Consider the following 23,843-nt stretch of genomic DNA (forward strand, 5'->3'; position numbering starts at 1 on the left):
ACAAGTCTGGTGAACCTTTGTTCCACGCCATCTATGACAATAATATCCTCCCTAAGGTAAGGGGACCAAAACTGCGCACAGTACTCCAGGTGCAGCCTAACCAAGGTTCTATATAATTGAAGCAAGATTTCACTACTCCTGTACTCAAACCCTCTTGCAAAAAAGGCCAATGCATCGTTAGTCTTCCTAATTTCTTGCTGCACCTGCATGTTAGCCTTCAGTGACTTATTGACCAAGGTCCTTTTGTACATCTATACTTTCTAACCTCTTAACATTTAAGAAATAATCTGCACATCTGTTGCTTCTACCAATGTACATGACATCACATTTTTCCACATTATATTCCATCTGTCATGTTCTTGCCCACTCACTGAGTCTGTTCAAATCCTCTCAAAACCGCTTTGTATCTTCCTCACAACACACAATCCCCCCCCCCCCAGCTTCATGTCATCCGAGAATTTAGGAATATTACATTTGGTCCCCACATCCAAATCATTGATATATATTTTCAACAGCTGGGGCCTGAATTCTGATCCTTGCGGTACCCCCAGCCTGCAAATGTGAAAATGACCCGTTTATTCCTACTCTCTGTTTTCTGCCAGTTAACCAATCCTTAATCCATGTCTCCTATCCCATGTGCTTTAATTTTACTAACCAACCTCCTGTGGGGTACTTAATCAAAAACCTTCTAAAAATCCAAGTATACTACATCCACCGACTCCCCTTTATCAATTTTGTTAGTAACATCTTCAAAAAACCCCAGGTTCGTCAAACATGATTTCCCATTCATAAATCCATGCTGACTATGCCCAAACAGGTCATTATTATCCAAGTGTCCATTTATCACATCTATTATAATAGATTCTAGCATTTTCCCCACTACTGATGTAAGGCTAACAGACCTGTAGTTCCCTGTTTTCTCTCTCCCTCCCATCTCAAATAGAGGGGTGACATTTGATACCTTCCAATCTGCAGTAACCATTCCAGAATCTATAGGATTTTGAAAGATGATCACCAATGCATCCACAATCTCTATAGCCACCTCTTTCAACACTCTGGGATGCAGAATATCAGGTCCTGAGGACTTGTCAACCTTCAGTCCCATTAGTTTCTCTAATACAACCTTCTTACTAATACAAATTTTCATCAATTCCCCATTCTCTCTAGTCCCTTGGATCTCTAATTTTGGGCGATTTCTTGTATCTTCCTCAGGGAAGTAATCATTTAGCTTCTCTGCCATTTCGCCATTCCCCATTCTAAATTCTCCTGACTCTGCCTGTAATGGGCCACATTTGTCTTAGCCAAACGCTTCCTTTTTATGTACCTATAGAAGCTTTTACAATCCATTTTTATGCTTTTTGCTAGTTTACGTTCATATTCTATTCTTCATTTCTTTATCAGTTTCTTGGTCATTCCTACTAATGTATTTTCCCAATCCACCTCAGCCAGTTTGCCCCTTGTAGTTTCATAATTTCCTTTTTCAAATTTAATACCCTGGCTTCAGGTTGAACTACTTCACTTTCAAACATAGTGTAAAGCTCCATCATATTCTGATCACTTATCCCTAATGATTCTTTTCCAATAAGATTATTAATTAGCCCATTCTCACTACATAATACTAGATCTAAAATAGCCTGTTCTCCAGTCGGTTCCTCAACATACTGCTCTAGAAAACCACCCCTAACGTACTCCACATCTTTAGTGTCCATTAGATTCACCCAGTCTGTATTCAAATTAAAGTCATCCATGATTACTGTATTACTCGTCCTACATGCTTCTCTAATCTCCTGATTAATACCATATCCTAGACCACCACTACTGTTTGGTGACCTATAAACAACCCCCACCAATGTTTGCTGCCCTTGCTGTTTCTTAACTCCACCCAAACGGATTACATATTTTGTTATTCCGATCTGAGATCCTCGCTTACTAATGTACTGATCCCATTCCTTATTAGCAGCACATCTGCACCATCTTTTCCTATTTGCCTGTCCTTCTTAAATGTTGAATATCCTTGGACATTCAGTTCCCTGCCTTGGTCACCCTGCAGCCATGTTTCCGTAATGGCAATTATATCATAGCCTTTTACCTCTTTTTGTGCCTTTAAATCATCTACCTTGTTGCGAATGCAGTGTGAATTCAGGCTGAGTGCCCTTAAGTTAGTTTTTTTTACATTATTCTGCATTTTAGGTTTACTTCATGCTCACCTTTATTTTGCCTGCCTTCTAATTTCACTCACCACTTTTCTACTTCCAGTTACCAGCTTTACTTCCTTACAATTTGACCTACCCTTCACGTTCCCACTCGCCTGACAAGCTAGGTTAAACACCCCCCAATAGCACTAGCAAATCTCCCTACAGTGACAGTTTCTTTACAATGGCTTTACTCCCTTTTTACAAGAATTTCACCTCGTAAGCTTCTAGCAAATAGATTATTGCCTACTTACAAATACATTTTTCATTTTGTTTCACAACTACACGTCATATTGTACAATTACAAAGGTTTAACCAAATTAAAAGTCAATACGTGTAACAAGTAAGACCAGCAGGATTTATGCATCATAGAATTATCATAACTCAATGTTTGTGTTTATTTTTTCTCTTATTCCCAGTCTTTAAATCGGCAAAGAAGGTTTCATTTAAGCCCACAGCCAAGTTGTCCTTTTCATTAGCTGTAGGTGTAAGTCCATCATCAAGCTCATTTTCCAAACTTGAATGTGGTAAGCTCTCATTCTGCAATAATAAGGTCAGAATGGCATCTTTGTGCATTAGCAACTCATTTCTCCTCTGATCAAAATCTCTTTTAGCCTTTTCAAGCATGTTATTGAGATATCTTTTATGTTCACACAAAAGGGTTTCATACTCCAGCTTGGCTTGGTCTTTGAACATTTTATGATCTAGTAGTTTCTCCCAATCCCATTTCAAATGGGCGTTATTTAATTCTTTTTGAGCAACATCAATCACTTCCTACCTCTGGAGTTTTACGGCTCATTCTAATACTTCATCTATTTTACATAATTCACAGCATATCATTCCACTTCTCTGCATGTTTTAAATGGTCTTTTGCAAAGCGTCCACTTGTCACTTGCTGTTGTACCTTGTGTACCAACACTGGCAAGTGCTTGTAAGTCAGTGTCTCTGGACATTGACGCCTCCATACCACACATCTCCTTTCTTTCTTTTCCTTCAGATTGCATTGAGGTTTACGAACCTCAGTGCTCTTTTCACAATGAACTTCTAACAGTTTGTGGTTTTTAATTCTGTATTTAACCAACTGTTCTGATTCACCAGCAATTCCTTTTCCTATTCAAGGCATTTTCCACGATACTTCATAGAGACTTCTGATGCTTGAAGTTCAGCAAGTTTTAACTGAAAATTGATCTTTGTTAAGTTTGCTTCTACAAATTTATCATTTAGACATTTCAAGTCCTCAGTCAAGCATTCTATTTTCTGTGACTTTGATGCTCAATTTTTCTTACCAATTCTCGTTTTCCATTAGCAAACTCCTCTTTCATATGTGAAAGCTGCTTCTCTGCATTGGTCAAGTTTTCCTTCAATTGCTCATTATTGGCAATAGCTTCTCATTTTTGGCCACAGTAGTTTTTTGGAGTTTGGTAAGATCAGCATGATCAAAAGCCTACTGCAGTACAGTCCTCGCCATGTTTCTGCCTCCGCTAACCAAATCATTACCCAGAATAAAATTACCCCTTCAGTTGGTGATCTCAGTCTAGGAATAATTCCCACCGTAACAATTCCATTCATGAAGTCACTTTTACACAAAGCAACAGGTGTATAAATTCCATGATATCTCTTATTTTCTTTCTTCAAACTATTTGGAACACAAGTGTTATCATCAGCCACCTTCAGTGACTGATCTGCCCCAGTATCTTTCAAAATGTTAATTTGTTTACTATCCTTAACCATGTTCCCCTTTCCTGTATGCTCTGAGGGAACATGTTTCACCTGTACCACACCTATGGTTTTAATACCTATTTTCTTTTCTGCTACAACCTTTTCTGAGGATTCTTAAGTGTTCCTAATATTGCAATAGGTTCTCCCAATTAATCTCCAACAATTAGCTTTAGTGTGTCCAGTTTTATTACAATGGAAGCATAACATTTTCTTTACATCAGTTTTACCATTTTGGTGGCCTTCTGTCTAGAAGTATTAACTTTTCCATCACCAGATTTCCTATTCCTCCAATTTTCTTGTCTATTCTCATGCAACGATTTCCCCACAGGTTACTGTCGGTGTAAAATATCTTAGGTATCAGCCAAAACTGCCGCTCTCAGATTGTAGCAACTTGACATTCATCTAAGTAAGTCTTAATGATTACTGGAATACTATTTTGGAATTCTTCCGTAATCATGATTTCCCTCACGTTCTCAAAATTTTTCTCCAACTTCAGTGATTGAAACCACTGATCCCATAACATTTCTATTTCTCTTGCTAACCTAACTCTTATTAGGTTACTTTCTTATGGTCCTAAACTTTACTTGACAAGCTTCAGGGACAAGACCTTTTAACCATTTCACAGTCTGCAGATTGCTGTTCTAACAGATTAGTGTACACATTCATTGCTGTACCTATCAGGACAGTTTGTAACACTTAAGGTCCAACATCTTTTGGCTACTTCAACTTCATAGCTATCTTTTCAAATGAGATGAAATATCTTTCAACTCCATCCTCTGTAAACTTAGGTACCAAACAAGGATTTTTAGTTTAATCAAAATCCTCATTGGAATCAGAACCATCCTCTGAACCTTGATCTCTTCTTCCTTCCTTTATTCTAAGCTTTTCTCTGGCCATGGCATGTTGTCTGATTTCTTTCTCTCTCTGGAGCTCTCTATCTCTTTCCTTATCTCTTTACTCCTTTGCTAACCTCTTTCGCTGGAATTCAAATTCAACCTTTTTCATTTCCATTTCCTTTGTTTTTTTCCTTTATCTTTTTCTTTAAGTTTTTTTCTCATCTCTCTTTCTCTTTCCTTTTCCTCCAGTTCAAGTTTTTTCATCTTTTTTCCCCCTCTATATCAAGTAGCTTCATTTGCAACTGAATCTTAGCTAATTCTAGCTATGATACACCAATTTTAATGAAAATGTTGGGTAATTACTTGAATCATATCATCACAGAATCTCACAGAGCAGAAGAGGCCCTTCAGCCCATCGAGTCTGCACCAACATGAGAGAAACACCTGACCTACCTACTTAACCCCATTTACCAGCACTTGGCCCATAGCCTTGAATGTTATGACGTGCCAAGTGCTCATCCAGGTACTTTTTAAAGGATGTGAGGCAACCCGCCTCCACCACCCACCCAGGCAGTGCATTCCAGACCCTCACCACCCTCTGGGTAAAAAAGGTTTTCCTCACATCCCCCCTAAACCTCCTGCCCCTCACCTTGAACTTATGCCCCCTTGTGACTGACCCTTCAACTAAGGGGAACAGCTGCTCCCTATCCACCCTGTCCATGCCCCTCATAATCTTGTACACCTCAATCAGGTCGTCCCTCAGTCTTCTCTGCTCCAATGAAAACAACCCAAGTCTATCCAACCTCTCTTCATAACTTAAATGTTTCATCACAGGCAACATCCTGGTGAATCTCCTCTGCACCCCCTCCAGTGCAATTACATCCTTCATATAATGTGGCAACCAGAACTGCGCACAGCACTCCAGCTGTGACCTCACCAAGGTTCTATACAACTCCAGCATGCCCTCCCTACTTTTTTAATCTATGCCTCGATTGATAAAGGCAAGTGCCCCATATGCCTTTTTTACCACCCCACTAATATGCCCCTCCGCCTTCAGAGATCTATGGACACACACGCCAAGGTCCCTTTGTTCCTCAGAACTTCCTAGTGTCATGCCGTTCATTGAATACTTCCTTGTCAAATTACTCCTTCCAAAGTGTATCACCTCTCACTTTTCAGGGTTAAATTCCATCTGCCACTTATCTGCCCATTTGGCCATCCCGTCTATTTCTTCCTGTAGCCCAAGACACTCAACCTCACTGTTAACCACCCGGCCAATCTTTGTGTCATCAACAAACTTACTAATCCTACCTAGCCTAGACTAACTCCCTAACTATTGAGATAGGAAAGCAAAGCTACAGCACTCACCAGCCAATAACTCACAGCCTTCCTGTGCTATCACAATTTTTAAAAATTCATTCCCGGGATGTGGGCTTCACTGGCTGGGCCAGCATTTATTGCCCATCCCTAGTTGCCCTTGAGAAGGTGGTGGTGAGCTGCCTTCTTGAACCGCTGCAGTCCATGTGGTGTAGGTACACCCACAGTGCTGTTAGGAAGGGAGTTCCAGGATTTTGACCCAGCGACAGTGAAGGAACGGTGATATATTTCCAAATCAGGATGGTGAGTGACTTGGAGGGGAACTTCCAGGTGGTGGTGTCCCCATCTATTTGCTGCCTTTGTCCTTCTAGATGGTAGTGGCTGTGGATTTGGAAGGTGTTTCTTTTTCTCTTGCACTGCTGCTGTCTCCAATCAGGCTTTTGCCCTCCTCCCATGCGCATGGTCGGTCTCTCTCTAACCGCCCCCTTTGCTGCTGCTGTCTCCAGTTAGGTCTTTACCCTTCTGATGCTCTCCCCCTCCCACCATTCCCCACTCTCACCATCCCCATCCCCTCTCTTCACAGGCTTGTGCCTCTCTTCCCCTTCTCCCATCTTCTTCTTCCTCCCCCTCTCCACAATCCCCCTCCACCCCAACCCCCCTTTTCCTCCCACCCCTTCTCCATCGCCCCTTTATCCCCCACTCCCTTCACCCTGACCCCCTTCTCTCCCCACTGCCTCCTAAACACCCCCTCTTATTCCCACCCACAATTCACCTGCTGACCCTCTTCACCTCTCTCCTCTCTCTCTCTTCCCCCCTTCCCCTCTCCCTTTCCCTTCCCCTCTCTCCTTGTTCACTTCCACCTTTCTCCCTCCACCCTCAGACCCCCTTTCTTGCTCTCTCCCCCTCTACCTCTTCTCTCTCTCCTCACCTCTCTCCCCTGCCCCTCTGTCTCTCTCCTCTCCCCACCTCTCTCCTGCCACCGCCTGCCTCTACCCCTTGCCTATCCCTCTCCCCACCTCTCTCTCTCCTCCCCATCTCTCGCCTCTCCCTCTCTCTCTCCCACCCTCTCTCGCACCACTCTCTTTTCCCCTCACTCTCACTCCCCCCTCACTCCTTCCTCTCTCTTTCCGCTCTCTCTGCGAATCCCTCTCTCTCCCTCTTTCTCTCCCCCTCTTTCTTTTCCCACTCCCTTTCCCCTTCCCCCCCATCCCTTTCTCCCCCTCTCACCTCCCGATCCCCCCTTTCAGCCTCCTATCTTCCCCTTCCCTCACACTCTCCCCCATCTCCATCCCCCAGCTCACTCTCCCCGGTCTTCCCCCCATACCCCTCCCCCCTCTCTCCTCCCACTCTCTCAGCGCCTCTCTCTCTCACTTTCTTCCTCCCTTCCTCTCTCCCCCCCTCCCTCCTTCTCTTCGTCTCACCCTCTCCCTCCCTCTCTCTCTTTCTCTCTCCCTTTCCACCTCTCTCTCCCTGTCTCTCCATCTCTCTCCTTCACTCTTGCTCTCCCTCTCCCTCACCCCCCTCCCTCTCTCTCTCCCCCTCTCTTCCTCATCCCCCTCTCCATCTCTATCCCTCTCTCTCCCTCTTTCTCTCTCCCCCCTTCTCACACTTTCCCTCTTTCTCTCTCTCTCCCTCTCCCTCCCTGTTCCTCCCTCTCCCTCTCTCACTCTCTGTTTTGTCCTCAACTGCTGGTGTCGCCAATCAGGTCTTCATTGTGAAAACACAAAGAGACAAACCTAGTGCAAAAATGCACACAACAGCAGCCATGCAACAATTGTACCTTCTATGTGGGACTATGTAACTCTTCATCAGAATGTATTAAAGATGATTTTTGGCTATACCGGTACCAAACTACTGCCGTAGCACCATCACAGAACTGCATTAAAACTGGCTGATAGTGGAAACTGCAGAACATTCCACATTTCAGCTTTGCAAGCTCGAACGATTTCACAGAATCACAGTGCAGAAGAGGCCCTTCGGCCCATCTAGTCTGCACCAACATGTGAGAAACACCTGACCTACCTACCTAATCCCATTTACCAGCACTTGGCCCATAGCCTTGAATGTTATGATGTGACAAGTGCTCATCCAAGTATTTTTTAAAGGATGTGAGGCAACCCGCCTCCACCACCCTCCCAGGCAGCACATTCCAGACCATCACCATCCTCTGGGTAAAAACATTTTTCCTCACATCCCCCCTAAACCTCCTGCCCCTCACCTTAAACTTATGTCCTCTTGTGACTGACCCTTCAACTAAGGGAAACAACTGCTCCCTATCCACCCTGTCCATGCCCCTCATAATCTTGTACACCTCGATCAGGTCACCCCTCAGTCTTCTCTGTTCCAACGAAAACAACCCAAGTCTATCCAATCTCCCTTCATAACTTAAATGTTTCATCCCAGGCAACATCCTGGTGAATCTCCTCTGTACCCCCTCCAGTGCAGTCACATCCTTCCTATAATGTGGTGACCAGAACTGCACACAGTACTCCAGCTGTGGCCTCACCAAGGTTCTATACAGCTCCAACATGACCTCCCTACTTTTGTAATCTATGATTTGTTGCTTTTCACCTCCCTGTTCTTTTTTCTTTTATTTTCAACAGCTACAACTATCTGCAGGCACATTGTCCAAGTTTGGAGATGATGACAGACATTGTGAAAAATAGCTTGAATGGCCGTTTTGTGTACAACACGGCATCTGCTCCCAGGCGATACTACATTGGTGTGGACAGCTACAGGCCGCCCCCAAAGCAAGGTGGGGACAGCACACAAGACAACTTCTTGGTTCATCAGGTGACTGTGCAAGTTCCCTTTGAGGTTGAAGTCCTGCTTGAGTCTGAAAGTTTCACAGATCGATCCGATCATCTCTCTGGGGAGGTCTTCGCAAGTGAGCTGGAGAGGTGGAAACAAGCATTTGATGAAAAGTTTAATGCCATTTTCAAATTGCCAGATAAGGGTTTTCCCCCTCAACAAATTAAATTTGCCAAAGCTGTTTTCAGTAATACAATTGGTGGGATGGGATATTTCTATGGTCAGTCATATGTTCAGTCTATATATAATGAGTATCCATTGCCTTACCTGGAGGGCCCGCTGTACACTGCAGTTCCATCCCGTTCATTCTTTCCCCGAGGATTCCTCTGGGACGAAGGATTCCATCAACTTCTGATTAGTAAATGGAATCCATCTATTAGTAAAGAGGTGATTGGACACTGGTTAGATATGATGAATGTTGAAGGTTGGATACCGAGAGAGCAGATTTTGGACAATGAGGCACGTAGTAAAGTGCCGTCAGAGTTTATCGTGCAGAGAAATGAAAATGCCAATCCTCCTACACTCTTCCTTACACTACAAAAACTGATTGAAGATCTAAATGGAAGTTTGACTGAAGAGGACAAGTCTTACCTGAAGAGACTCTTCCCACGTTTGAAGACTTGGTACGATTGGTATAATTCAACCCAAGTTGGATCCCTACCATCAACCTATCGTTGGAGGGGTCGTGACACTGACACAAATCTGTTCCTCAATCCAAAAACTCTGACCTCTGGGCTTGACGATTACCCACGGGCATCACACCCTTCTGAGGATGAACGTCATGTGGATCTTCGTTGCTGGATGACATTGGCATCGAAGATCATGACAGATATTGCAAAAATCCTTGGAGTAGCACATCAGGACTATCAGGACATGTACGAAAAGCTGAGTGACAATTCTTTGCTTCAGGAACTGCACTGGTCTGAGGATCTGAAGGCATTCAGTGATTATGGGAATCATACTCAGTCAATTATTCTAGAGCGAGAGAAAATCTATGTACCACCTGGTCAGCCACGACAGCATGTCCAGCCTGCCAGGCTGATCCGCTCTGTTCGGAAACAACCAAAGCTTCAGTATGTGAATGCTTTTGGCTATGTTAGCCTGTTCCCATTCCTACTTCAAATCCTGCAGCCAGATTCTCCAAAGCTTCAACATATCTTAAAGGATATTAGGGACGATGAGAAACTCTGGACCCCTTATGGCCTGCGCTCACTTTCAAAATCCAGCCCTCTCTATTTGAAACGCAACACTGAATATGACCCACCTTACTGGCGTGGACCCATTTGGATTAACATGAACTACCTTGTGGTTAAGGCACTGCATTACTATTCCACTCAAAGCGGACCATATCAAGAAATGGCAGCAAAATTATACCAGGAGCTGAGGACTAACCTCATATCAAATATGTATAAGCAGTTTGTACAAACTGGTTACTTGTGGGAACAATATAATGATAGTACTGGCAGAGGGCAGGGTAGTCACCCCTTTACTGGCTGGTCTTCCCTCATAGTTTTAATAATGGCAGAGCAATATTAATGCTCTCACTGGTATCATCCTACATAATGGTTTAGGGCTGAGCCTAGGGGATTATTTCGTGAGTGAATCTTTCAATACATGAAATAATACAGGTTAAACCTGTCTGCATATTAATTGGAGAATAAAAATCAACATTGTTGTATATGTTTTATGAGTGCAAAACAGGCACAACAATGACATTTAGCAGTGTAACAGCTCATGCTGTTCTGCACGTGTTCATGTGACTGCTACATTTTCAAGGCCAATGTGGGTGGCCCTGGAGGCTGCCTAAAAGAGGCATTAGGCCTCTTGAATATGTTACTGAGAGGCCAAATGCCTCCTTTAAGACTCTGTTGCAAGCAGACGGCAGGTATGATCCATGGAGATTTCAGTGGCTGCTGAGAAACGGGTACACTTAAAAACTTTTACTTGAATGTTCCACCCAGCTCACCGACTATTGAAGAATTACTGTTGGCCCACAATCACCTCTCCCTGTCTCCCCACAGAACTGACTGAGATCCTCACTCCGTCTTTTAAAAGTAAATCACATCTTGAATTGCTAAAGGCAAACTTATAATGAATGGATTTCTTATTAAAGTTATATTTAAAAGATTTAATATCCTGGCTACCTTTTTCTTCGCAGATGAGTGATTGGATGAGTGCCAGTTACATTCTTGAGAGAATGTATTCAACTCCTGCCCTGCCCTGCCCTGCCCAAAAGGAGGCTGACAGTTGTTTGTATTTGAAAGAGTAGATTAAGGACTCAGTGCTAGGTTTTAATAGGCCTCTGCTAATTCTGACACTATTGTAATCCTTTGATTAACAGACTAAAAGTTGCTAAAGTGGCTTTATTGCAATGATACCAGAATTTGAACGGCTGGACCAATATGTACCACAATAACTGGTTTGATAGGAAGACTATTAACTTGGAGTCTGGAACCTGTCCTGTTTAATTCATCGCATAATCCTTTCATAGGTTTATATTAAATCCCTCCAATGCCCATGATCCCATGTGTATGTTTGCAATGCTGGTTTTCGCATTTTGTGTGACATTTTATAAATAAATTTATGTCAATCAGTGTGACAACTTCAAAACCAGTGATCAGGAATACACAAGATCTGTCAACATTACATAGTTAGCTATAGGATATGTGGAGGATGCACTGCACATAAACCTTAGACAAAGCTTCATTTTATGAAATTGATCATCCCTACCATTCCCATTCCTTACAGATTATACATATGTTATAAAAGCATTCTGAAAATGAAATTAAATTTATGGTATTTGCTTCTCGACTATAACTACTGAATGGAACGATGAACAGGAAGAGGCCATTTAGTCCCTCAAGCCTATCCACCATTGAATTGGATTGTATCTGATCTTCAATTCCATTTTCCCCACCTTTGATCCATATTGCTTGATATCCTTACCTAATGAAAATCTATTGATTTCCATGTTGGAAGCTCCGATTGACTTCCAACATCCACAGCTTTTAATAGAACAGGACAGCACAGAGGGACATCATTCATTGTATAAGTTTTCCCTCTGGTTATTTTGGAGGAGAGTTCCTGATTTCCTTGACACTTTGTGTGGAACGATGCTTCCTGCTTTTCCCCCCTAATAGCCCGTTGTAATTTTTAAACTGTGTCCCCAGCCAGAGAAAATAGCTTCCCTGCAAATCCTACTCCTGAATCATTTTAAACACCCCTTAATCTTCGAAATTCAAGGCAGCACATGCAATCCATCCTCACATTAAAAACAGAAAATGCTGCAAATACTCAGCAGGTCAGGCAGCATCACCCTTGCACCCTTGTTCAAAAAAGGAGGGAGGCAAAAAACAGGTAACCATGGGGAGAATTTTCTCCCGGTCGGGGGAGGTTGGGCAGGAGCGGGCGTGGGTGTACACACAGCCGATCACCGCCTGCAGTCGGCTGCGTGCCGCCATTTTACGTGGGGAGGCCAATTAAGGCCCGCCCAGCGTGACAGGCACCCAGAAGCGCTAAGCGCTCACTGTGTGGGCAGTGGGGGAGGTGGTTGCCTGAGTGGGAGCCTGTGCTCTTTCACGCATGCATGCGAAAGTTTGCAGAAATCTCCCTGAGGCACAGAGCTGCCTCAGGGAGATTAGTTTAAGCACAAAAAAATTTAATAAAGGAAAACAAAATATTTTAAGACATGCCCCCTCGTGAAACTGCCACATGAGCTGGGACATGCCTATTAATTTTATTACAAACTTTTACAAGACTTTAAAAACCTTCATGAATCCTCATCCCGCCTGTGGATGAGATTCCATGAAAAATGTGATGGCCGCCTGGGCTGTTCGCCTGCCCACCGCCAACCTGATGGTTAGACAGGCAGCTCACTTTATTATTTAATTGATTTATAAATGGCCTTAATAGGCCTTTGACAGTTCGGCGGGTGTGCAGCTGACTCAAGTGCGCACCCCTCCAAACTGAAAATCTGAATGTCGCGTGCTGACGTCGGGACACCCTTTTACACCTTGACGAGCGGGCCCCACCCCCGCTCACCGAGCCGAAGATTCTGTCCAATATGCCAATTAGCTTAGCACCTGTCATTCCAAAAATGTTGCAGTCTATTATAAAGGATGTAATAGCAGAGCATTTAGAATTACATAACCTAATCAAGTAGAGTCAACATGACTACGAGGTTCTTAAGCAAATTGACATAAGGGGTGACAAGGTATTGGAGGTGTTGGCAGGCTTAAAAGTGGACAAATCTCCAGGTCCAGATGATTTGTGTCCCAGACTGCTGAGGGAGGCAAGGGAGAAGATTGCAGTGGCTCTTTGGCCACGGGGGAGGTGCCAGAGGAGAACAGTTAATGTGGTTCGGCTATTTAAGAAGGGTTGTAGAGATAAGTCAGGGAACTACAGGCCAGTGAGTCTCACGTCAGTGGTAGGGAAACTATTGGAGAAAATTCTGAAGGAGAGAATCTATCTCCATTTGGAGAGGCAAGGTTTGATCAGGGATAGTCAGCATGGCTTTGTCAGAGGGAGGTCAGGCCTAACAAATTTGATTGAATTTTTTGAGTAGGTGACCAGATGTGTAGATGAGGGTAGTGCAGTTGATGTAATTTATATGGATTTCAGCAAAGCCTTTGACAAGGTCCCACATGGGAGACTTATAAAGAAGGCAAATGCACATGGGATACAGGGTAATTTGATAAGGTGGATTCAAAATTGGCTTAGTTGTCAGAGACAGAGGGTGATGACAGAAGGATGCTTTAGTGACTGGAAGCCAGTGTCCAGTGGCGTACCACAGGAATATGTGCTGGGTCACCTATTATTCGTTATTTATATAAATGACATAGATGACTATGTGGGGGGTAGGATGAGTAAGTTTGCGGATGACACAAAGATTGACCGGGTGGTTAACAGTGAGGCTGAATGTCTTGGGCTACAGGAAGATATAGATGGGATGGTCAAATGGGTAGATAAGTGGCAGATGAAATTTAACCCTGAAAAGTGTGAGGTGATACACTGGAAGGAGTAATTTGACAATGAAGTATTCAATGAACGGCATGACACTAGGAAGTTCTGAGGAACAAAGGGACCTTGGCGTGTGTGTCCATAGATCTCTGAAGGCGGAGGGGCATGTTAATGGGGTGGTGAAAAAGGCATATGGGACACTTGCCTTTATCAATTGAGGCATAGATTACAAAAGTAGGGAGGTCATGTTGGAGCTGTATAGAACCTTGGTGAGGCCACAGCTGGAGTACTGTGTGCAGTTCTGGTCGCCACATTATAGGAAGGATGTGATTGCACTGGAGGGGGTACAGAGGAGATTCACCAGGATGTTGCCTGGGATGAAGCATTTAAGTTACGAAGAGAGGTTGGATAGACTTGGGTTATTTTCGTTGGAGCAGAGAAGACTGAGGGGTGACCTGATCGAGGTGTACAAGATTATGAGGGGCATGGACAGGGTGGATAGGGAGCAGCTGTTCCCCTTAGTTGAAGGGTCAGTCACGAGGGTACACAAGTTCATGGTAGGGGCAGGAGGTTTAGGGGGGATGTGAGGAAAAACGTTTTTACCCAGAGGGTGGTGAGGGTCTGGAATGCGCTGCCTGGGAGGGTGGTGGAGGCGGGTTGCCTCACATCCTTTAAAAAGTACCTGGAGGAGCACCTGGCACATCATAACATTCAAGGCTATGGGCCAAGTGCTGGTAAATGGGATTAGGTAGGTAGGTCAGGTGTTTCTCATGTGTTGGTGCAGACTCGATGGGCCGAAGGGCCTCTTCTGCACTCTGTGATTCTGTGACTTCATGAAGAGAAAATCATGCCCAACAAATGTATTAGAATTCTTTGAGGAGGGAACAAGCAGGATAGATAAAGGGGAACCAGTAGAGGTCATTTATTTGGATTTACAAAAGGCATTTGATAAGGTATCATACATAAGGCTGCTTAATATAAGAGCCCATGGTGTTGGGGATAGTATTTCACACAGAATCATAGCGCTGCACCGTCCCTTGTTGGACCCCTCTACATATTGACCTAAAATGTTCTCCTGTACACATTTAAAGAAATCCACTCCATCCAAACCCTTAACACTACCCCAATTAATGTTGGGAAAGTTGAACTCACCTAATTGTTATTGTTTTTACACACTCCACAAATTGTGCACATATTTGCTCCTCAATTTCCCACTGACTATCTGGGGGTCTATAATAAACACCTAACAAAAGTGGCTGCCCCTCTTTTATTCCTAAGCTCTACCCACAAAGCTTCATTCGATGCTCCCTCGAAGATATCATCTCTCCTTACTGAAGTAACTGACTTATTAACTAATAATGCAATGCCTCCTCCTCCTTTACCCCCTCCCCTGTCTCGCCTGAAGATTCTATGTCCTGGAATGTTGAGCTGCCAATCCTGCCCCTCCCTCAACCACATCTCAGTGATGGCTACTATATCACAATTCCAAGTGTCAATCCTCATCTTAACTCATCCTTTATACCTGTAATATGTCTGGCATTAAAGTGCCTTGCCTTACTCCCTTGAAACTTAATGCAGCTGTACTCCCTCTGACTTGATTGTTTTACTGTATTATGATGGTGTCCCTATTCTGCTAACATTCTGTGTTATCCATATTAACATGGATAGATGATTAGCTAACTAATAGAAGACAGAGAGTTGGGATAAGGGGGCCATTTTCAGGATGACAACCTGTAACTAGTGGAGTGCCACAGGGATCAGTGCTGGGGCCACAATTATTTACAGTATATGTTCATGACTTAGATGAGGGAAGTGAATGTACTATTGCCAAGTTTGTGGATGACACAAAAATAGGTGGGCAGGCAAGTGGTGAGGATGACACAAAGAGTCTACAGAGGGATATAGACAGGTTAAGTGAGTGGACAAAAACTTGGCAGATGGAATACAATGTGGGAAAATGTGAGGTTCTGCACTTTGGCAGGAAGAATAGAGGAGCTGAATATTATTTAAATGGAGAAAGACTGCAGAAAGCTTCAGCACAGAGGGGATTTGGGGGTCCTCGTGCATGAATCACAAAAAGCCAACATACAAGTTCAGCAGGTAATAGGGAAGGCAAATGGAATGTCGGCCTTTATTTCAAAGGGAATGGAGTATAAAAATAGGGAAGTCTTGCTAAAACTATACAAGGTCATACCTAGAATACCCTGAACAGTTTTGGCCCCCTTATCTAAGGAAAGATATACTGACATCGGAGGCAGTCCAGAGAAGGTTCACTAGGTTGATTCTAGGTGTAGAGGGATTTTCTTATGAGTTGAGTAGGTTGGGCCTGTACTCACTGGAGTTTAGAAGAATGAGAGGTGACCTTATTAGAACATATAAGATTCTTAGGGGGCTTGACAGGGTAGATGCTGAGAGGTTGTTTCCCCTTGTGGGAGAGTCTAGGGGAGGGCGTAATCTCAGAGTAAGGGGACACCTATTTAAAACAGAAATGAGGAGGAATTTCTTCTCTCAGAGCGTAGGGAATCTGTGGAATTCTTCACCACAGAGGGCTGTAGAGGCTGGGTCGTTAAGTATATTCAAGGCTGAGATAGATTTTTAATCAGTAAGGGAATCAAGGGTTATGGGGAAAAGACAGGAAAGTGGAGTTGAGGATTATCAGATCAGCCATGATCTCATTGAATAGCGGAGCAGACTTAATGGGCTGAATGGCCCACTTCTGCCCCTACATCTTATGGTCTTATGGACTACTCCTGCTCCTATTTTCTATGTTTCTATGAACAGTGATTTATTTGGTCATTTACGATGGTCAGAGTTGGTGGCTCACTGCGTGTTATTACAGGGTAAAATTCAACAGCATCCTCTTGAATAACATCTGAAAAATTTGATTTTGCTTGCAGTAATTCTCAACTTCATGTTTCCTAATCAAAATGTGGGATACATTATTAATGTTTTAAGAAAATGGAGTTTAAATAAGGAGTAGACATTTCAGTAGATAGGTTTCAGTTATAATTCCCGACCAGGGGCTATCACGCCCTTTGATTATTTTATTATATTGATCCTTTGTTCTATTAAGGGGAGCATAGAAGTAGGTAGGACCTTGCAGCATCAGAGTTGCTTATCAAGTTGAGTGAGCACTCCAGAACCCATGGGAATTAATGAGAAATTAAGCTGCTAATCTGCCCGCACCCCACCAAACAAGAACATGGATTAATATAACACCATTAATGTAGGAACCAAACAGAAAGTGCCTCACTGTGTTAGCTTTATGTCAAGCTAAAGAAGCTAAAGAATTGGGGTGGTGAGGATGGTGGGAGGTGACTAAATAGTTGGTCAGATGGGCAGGTTTTTGAAAAGGTCACAAAGGAGGTGGTGAAAGTTACGAAGGGAATTCCAGGTTTGAGGCTTAGATAAAGGCATGACCTCCAATAGTGCGACAAAAGTAGGGGGACTGCAAAAGAGCAGTCAGAAATATTCAAGAGAACACATCTTGAGGAACTGGTTCAGGCTCATCCCATTGCTGGTCAATTTGTGAATATCCTGTTCAATTAGAGTGTATTTTCTCAAGGGGAAAATGCAACCATACAGAAACTAGTTCCCCACTGGTGCAGGTTTGAAATTTTTAAGTCAAGGGTTTTCATAAAATAGAGAATAATTACTGTTGTAAAAATGCTCTACAGAGTGCTGGCATGGGTTCATTGTGCTAAACAGTCAGCTTCAGTTATTCTAGGACTTCATGAAGATAGATTACTATCAGTGTTAATGGGAAGATGTGCATTGAATTTCAATGGTTGTCAAGTGGTTTATAATGGGGAACAAAGAAATGGCTGACCAACTAAGTACATACTTTGGTTCTGTCTTCACAAAGGAGGACACTAATAACATACCAGAAATGTTGGGAAACACAGGGTTCAGTGAGAGAGAAGAACTGAAAGAAATCAGTATTAGTGGGGAAATGGTGTTGGGGAAATTGATGGGATTGAAGGCCAATAAATCCCCAGAGCCTGATAATCTACATCCCAGAGTACTTAAGGAAGTGGTCCTAGAAATAGTGGATGCATTGATGGTCATCTTCCGAGATTCTATAGACTCTGGAACAATTCCTACAGATTGGAGGGTAGCTAATGTAACCCCACTATTTAAAAATGGAGACAGAGAAAAAACAGGGAATTATAGACCAGTCAGCCTGACGTTGGTAGTGGGGAAAATTATGAAAGATTTAATAGCTGAGCACATGGAAAACAGTGACAGAATCGGACAGAGTCAGCATGGATTTATGAAAGGGAAATCATGCTTGACAAATCTACTGGAATTTTTCAAGAATGTAACTAGTAGAGTTGATGATGGGGAGCCAGTGGATGTGGTTTGTTTGGACTTTCAGAAGGCTTTCGACAAAGTCCCACATAAGAGATTAGCGTGTAAAATTAAAGTGCATGGGATTGGAGGTAGTGTATTGAGATGGATAGAAAACTGGTTGGCAGACAGGAAACAAAGAGTAGGAATAAACAGGTCTTTTTCCAAATGGCAGGCAGTGACTAGTGGGGTACCGCAGGGATCGGTGCTGGGACCCCAGATATTCACAATATATATTAATGCTTTCGATGAGGGAATTAAATGTAATATCTCCAAATTTACAGATGACACAAAGCTGGGTGGGAGGGTGAGCTGTGAGGAGGATGGAGAGATGCTTCAGTGTGATTTGGACAAGCTGAGTGAGTGGGTAAATGCATGGCAGATGCAGTATAATGTGGACAAATGTTAGGTTATCCACTTTGGTAGCAAAAGCAGGAAGGCAGATTATTATCTGAATGGCTATAAATTGAAAGAGTGGAATGTGCAACGAGACCTGGGTGTCCTTGTACACCAGTCGCTGAAGGTAAGCATGTAGGTGCAGCAGGCGGTAAAGAAGGCAAATGGTATGTTGACCTTCATAGCCAGAGGATTCGAGTACAGGAACAGGAATGTCTTGCTGCAATTATACAGGGCCTTGATGAGACCACATCGAGACAGTTTTGGTCTCCTTATCTGAGGAAGGATGTAATTGCTATAGAGGAAGTGCAGCAAAGGTTTACCTGACTGATTCCTGGGATGGCGGGACTGACATATGAGGAGAGATTGAGTCGATTAGGATTATATTCGCTGGATTTCAGAAGAATGAGGGGGGATTTCATTGAAACATATAAAATTCTAACAGGACTAGACAGGGTAGATACAGGAAGGATGTTCCCGATGGTGGGGGAGTCCAGAACCAGGGGTCACAGTCTGAGGATATGAGGTAGACCATTTAGGACTGAGATGAGGAGAAATTTCTTCACCCAGAGAGTGGTGAGCCTGTGGAATTCGTTACCACAGAAAGTAGTTGAGGCCAAAACATTGTATGTTTTCAAGAAGGAGTTAGATATAGCTTTTGGGGTGAAAGGGATCAAAGGATATGGGGAGAAAGCGGGAGCAGACTATTGAGTTGGATGATCAGCCATGATCATAATGAATGGCGCAGCAGGCTCGAAGGGCCGAATGGCCTCCTCCTGCTCCTAGTTTCTGTATTTCTATGACACTCATGGCTAAGTTAAAATCTGCTGGGCAGAGACAGCTAATGGATGTTTTATGTATGCCTTACAATAAAATCGGCAGAGAGTAGTAGAATGCTCATTTTAAAACTTGATCCACAACCAGCAATTTCCTGAAAGCTTGCACTGAAACAACACATAAGTACACCGTTATGCAATTTTCAACTTAAGGGTCAAAGATATTCAGACATGAGTGGCTTATACACATTTTTAAACTGTGGCAGAATCTCAATTTTCACAGCCTCTTCTGGGTGTAAGATAGAGCTCAAACTAACGCCAGTTCTAAACGGACTGTAATTTTATGCTTAAAATTGTAGGTGCAACAAGGCCTAAAGTGATGTTTCTGCTGTTCTTTTCTCGTTTATTTTAAATTGCAGTGTATGTTTTGTCTATGAATGCATGTTTTTTGAATCAATGATTGGCATGAAAAATGTCTAATTGCATTTACTTAAAGTATACTCGTGTATAAATAATGGCTTGAGAATTTCAATCCCTGATTTCATGCATATACAGGAGCTTGAGAAAGGAATATGTTGTAAATTTGGCACTTTCATCCAGCTGTGGATGCTGGTTCTCATGCCGTTTTCACGTTCTGGTATAGGGTTTTGGCATTCTCAGGAAATTTCACTATAACCTGTTTCAGGAAATTGTGGGTCTAAAGGTTGGAATAAGGAGCACTGAAAGGCATTGACCAACGTGTACACATATCTATCCCTTTTAATAAGAGTACTAGTTCAGTGCAATGCCTATTGTGTAAATATTCAGCATGAGTGTGATACAATGATCTGTGCTGAAATGATTCTGCTTTGTAATGGATGCAGTTGAGAGATTATCTGCTTACTCTTTTAGCTGAGATTTGTTTGTGCAGAGATCTCGAAAACCTAAAATAACTTGATTGTAAATTTATTGTACATGTTGCAGAGAAGTTTGACATTCTTTAGCTCAGTGTTGTCCACAGCGGTGGCTATAACAACATAATTTTAACCACACACACAGATTTTAGTAGTTCCAGAAAAATGTACTTCATACATAGATATTTACTTAACAAACATCTAGCACCACACAGTAACTGAAGAAGTAAAGCTGTCACAGCAATCAAAAAAATGCTGTCTGCTTTTTATCTTCCCATTTTATCAGGTTAAAGTTTATAAACATATTTTGTAAATGAGTATTGAGATCACATGCTCAGCAGCAATTGTCCAATACTTCACATCGGAACAGATTGCTTTTGTATACGATATACTTTATTTTGAGTTTTGCTTATGGACGAATGGGGCTCATTATTACTTCAGATTGTTATTGAAAGGAGTTATGTCTACATGTTTTAGCTGGTTCAAAGTTGGGTGGAGCACAGTAAGTTGTGTTGTAAGTCTGTTTTTTTCGGAGCTGAGTGAAAGTTTTGTATGCATCTTCAGTCAATGATATGGTGCTGAACAACCACAGACAACTTTATATCTGCTTTACAGCCTCAGAATTTGTTACCTGTTGGTTGTCTGTCTAATGTAATTTGTTTGTTAGTTAATGTTTACTATTTGACCCATGATGGAGGTTGTCAAGTGCTAATATATACAGTATGGATTGGTGTGAAGACCTTCAACAGTTAAAGCAAGGCTGAAAACCTAGTTTACTTAACTCTGCCACTCCCTGTGATAAAAAATCTACCTAAAAGCTATATGAAATCACCAGCAGGGGATAGCCCTGATGTGTTTTGTTACAACAGCTAAGCTATTGTCCCGGACAACTACATCTGCAGGAAGTGTACCCAATCTCAGCTCCCCACAGACCCACATGGATCGGTTGGAGCAGCAGTTGGATGCACTTAGGAGCATTCAGGTGGCGGAAAGCATCATAGACGGGAGTTTTGCAGATGTGGTCATACCCAAGATACAGACAGATAGATGGGTGACCGCTAGAAGGGGCAGGCAGTCAGTGCAGAAATCCCCTGTGGCTGTCCCCCTCTCTAACAAGTATACCGTTCTGGATACTGTTTGGGGGGGTGGCCTATCATGGGAAAACAACAGCAGTAGCCAGAGCAGTGGCACCACAGCTGGCTCTGTTGTTCAGCGGGGTGGGGGGGGGGGGTGGTCAAAGCACAGAAGAGCAATTGTCATAGGGGACTCTATAGTCAGGGGCTCAAATAGGCACATCTATGGTCGTGAAAGAGATACCAGGATGGTATGTTGCCTCCCTGGTGCCAGGGTCCAGGATGTCTCTGATCGGCTACGGGACATTCTGAAGGGGGAGGGAGAACAGCCAGAGGTTGTGGTACACATTGGTACTAACGACATAGGCAGGAAGAGTGATTAGGTCCTGCAGCGAGAGTTCAGGGAGTTAGGCAGAAAGTTAAAAAACAGGACCTCTAGGGTTATAATCTCAAGGTTACTCCCTGTGCCACATGCCAGTGAGGTTAGAAGTAGGAAGATAGTGCAGCTAAACACTTGGCTGACCAGATGGTGTGGGAGGGAGGGTTTCCAATATCTGGATCAGTGGGATCTCTTCTGGGGCAGGTGGGACCTGTACAAGAAGGACGGGTTGCATCTAAACTGGAGGGGCACCAATATCTTGGCTGTGAGGTTTGCTAGTGTCACTCGGGAAGGTTTAAACTAGTATGGCAGGGGGTGGAACCAGAGCAATAGGTCAGCAGGTGAAATAAATGACTGGGAACTAGTAAATATGGCCAGTAGGACTAAGAGGAAGAGCAGGCAGGGAGAAATTACTGAACACAGTGGGACTGGGGGTCTGAAATGCATTTGTTTCAATGCGAGAAGTATAACAGGCAAGGCAGATGAGCTTAGCGCTTGGATTAGTACTTGGGACTATGATGTTATTGCTATTATAGAGACTTGGTTGAAGGATGGACAGGATTGGCAGATAAACGTTCCAGGATTTAGATGTTTCAGGCAGGACAGAGAGGGATGTAGAAGAGGTGGGGGAGTTGCACTGCTGGTTAAGGAGAATATCACAGCTGTACGACAGGAAGACACCTCGGTGCGCTCATGCAGCGAGGCAATATGGGTAGAGCTCTGGAATAGGAAGAGTGCAGTCACAATGTTCGGGGTTTCCTATAGGCCTCCCAATTGCCGGTGGGAGATTGAGGAACAGTTATGTAGGGAGATTTTGGAAAGATGTAAAAGCAATAGGGTTGTTGTGGTGGGTGATTTTAACTTTCCCTATATTGACTGGGAATCACTTAGTGCTAGGGGTTTGGATGGTGCAGAATTTGTAAGGTGCATCCAGGAGGGCTTCCTGAGACAATATGTAGATAGTCCAACTAGGGAAGGGGCAATACTGGACCTGGTATTAGGGAATGAACCCGGCCAGGTGGTCAAAGTTTCAGTAGGGGAGCATTTCAGGAAAAGTGACCATAATTCAGTACGTTTCAAGGTACTGGTGGATAAGGATAACAGGAGTCCTCGGGTTAAGGTGCTTAATTGGGGGAAGGCTAATTATAACAATATTAGGCAAGAACTGAGGAATCTAGACTGGAGGCAGATGTTTGAGGGCAAATCAACAACTGACATGTGTGGGGGCTTTCAAACGTCAGTTGATAAGAATTCAGGACCAGCATGTTCCTGCTAGGATGAAGGATAAGCATGGCAAGTTTCAGGAACCTTGGATAACGAAGGATATTGTGAGATTAGGCAAAAAGAAAAGGGAAGCATTCATAAGGGCTAGAAGGCTGGGAACAGATGAAGCCTCTGGAGGATATAAAAAAAGTAGGAAGAAATTTAAACAAGGAGTCAGGAGGGCTAAAAGGGGTCATGAAAAGTCACTGGCAACCAGGATTAAGGAAAATCCATATGTAAAAAGCAAGAGGGTAGCCAGGGAAAGGCTGGGCCCACTCAGGGACAGAGGTGGGAATGTGTGTGTGGAGCCAGAAGAAATGGGAGAGATACTAAATGAATACTTCTCATCAGTATTCACCAAAGAGAAGGACTTAGCGGTCGATTTGTCTAGGGAAGAGTGTGTAGATAGTCTGGATCATATTGAGATCAAAAAAGAGGAAGTGTTAGGCGTCTTGAACAATATTAAGGTGGATAAGTCCCCAGGGCCAGATGGGATCTACCCCAGAGTACTGAGGGAGGCAAGGGAGGAGATTGCTGGGGCCTTGACAGAAATCTTTGTATCCTCACTGGCTACGGGGGGGTGAGGTCCCAGAGGACTGGAGAATGGCCAATGTTGTTCCATTGTTTAAGAAGAGTAGCAGGGATAATCCAGGAAATTACAGGCCGGTGAGCCTTACATCAGTGGTAGCGAAATTATTGGAGAAGATTCTTCGTGATAGGATTTACTACCATTTGGAAGCAAATGGGCGTATTAGTGAGAGGCAGCATGGTTTTATGAAGGGGAGGTCATGTCTCACTAACTTGATCGAGTTTTTCGAGGAAGTGACAAAGATGATTGACGATGGAAGAGCAGCGGATGTTATCTATGTGGATTTCAGT

At 43.3% G+C, this 23,843-nt stretch overlaps 1 protein-coding gene across 1 annotated transcript in view; it reads left to right on the top strand.

The window, feature by feature from the left end:
- The window catches only part of mogs (mannosyl-oligosaccharide glucosidase), a 148,368-nt gene extending 137,366 nt beyond the window's left edge, over positions 1–11,002 (top strand). The window contains exon 5 of the mRNA XM_041196154.1: positions 8,668–11,002. Coding sequence (XP_041052088.1) covers positions 8,668–10,411 — 1,744 coding nt within the window. The 3' untranslated portion in view covers positions 10,412–11,002. The remainder of the gene's footprint in view (positions 1–8,667) is intronic.
- The last annotated feature ends 12,841 nt before the right edge of the window (positions 11,003–23,843 follow it).

The sequence above is a fragment of the Carcharodon carcharias genome, chromosome 1 (genome assembly GCF_017639515.1).
Source record: "Carcharodon carcharias isolate sCarCar2 chromosome 1, sCarCar2.pri, whole genome shotgun sequence".
NCBI lineage: Eukaryota > Metazoa > Chordata > Chondrichthyes > Lamniformes > Lamnidae > Carcharodon > Carcharodon carcharias.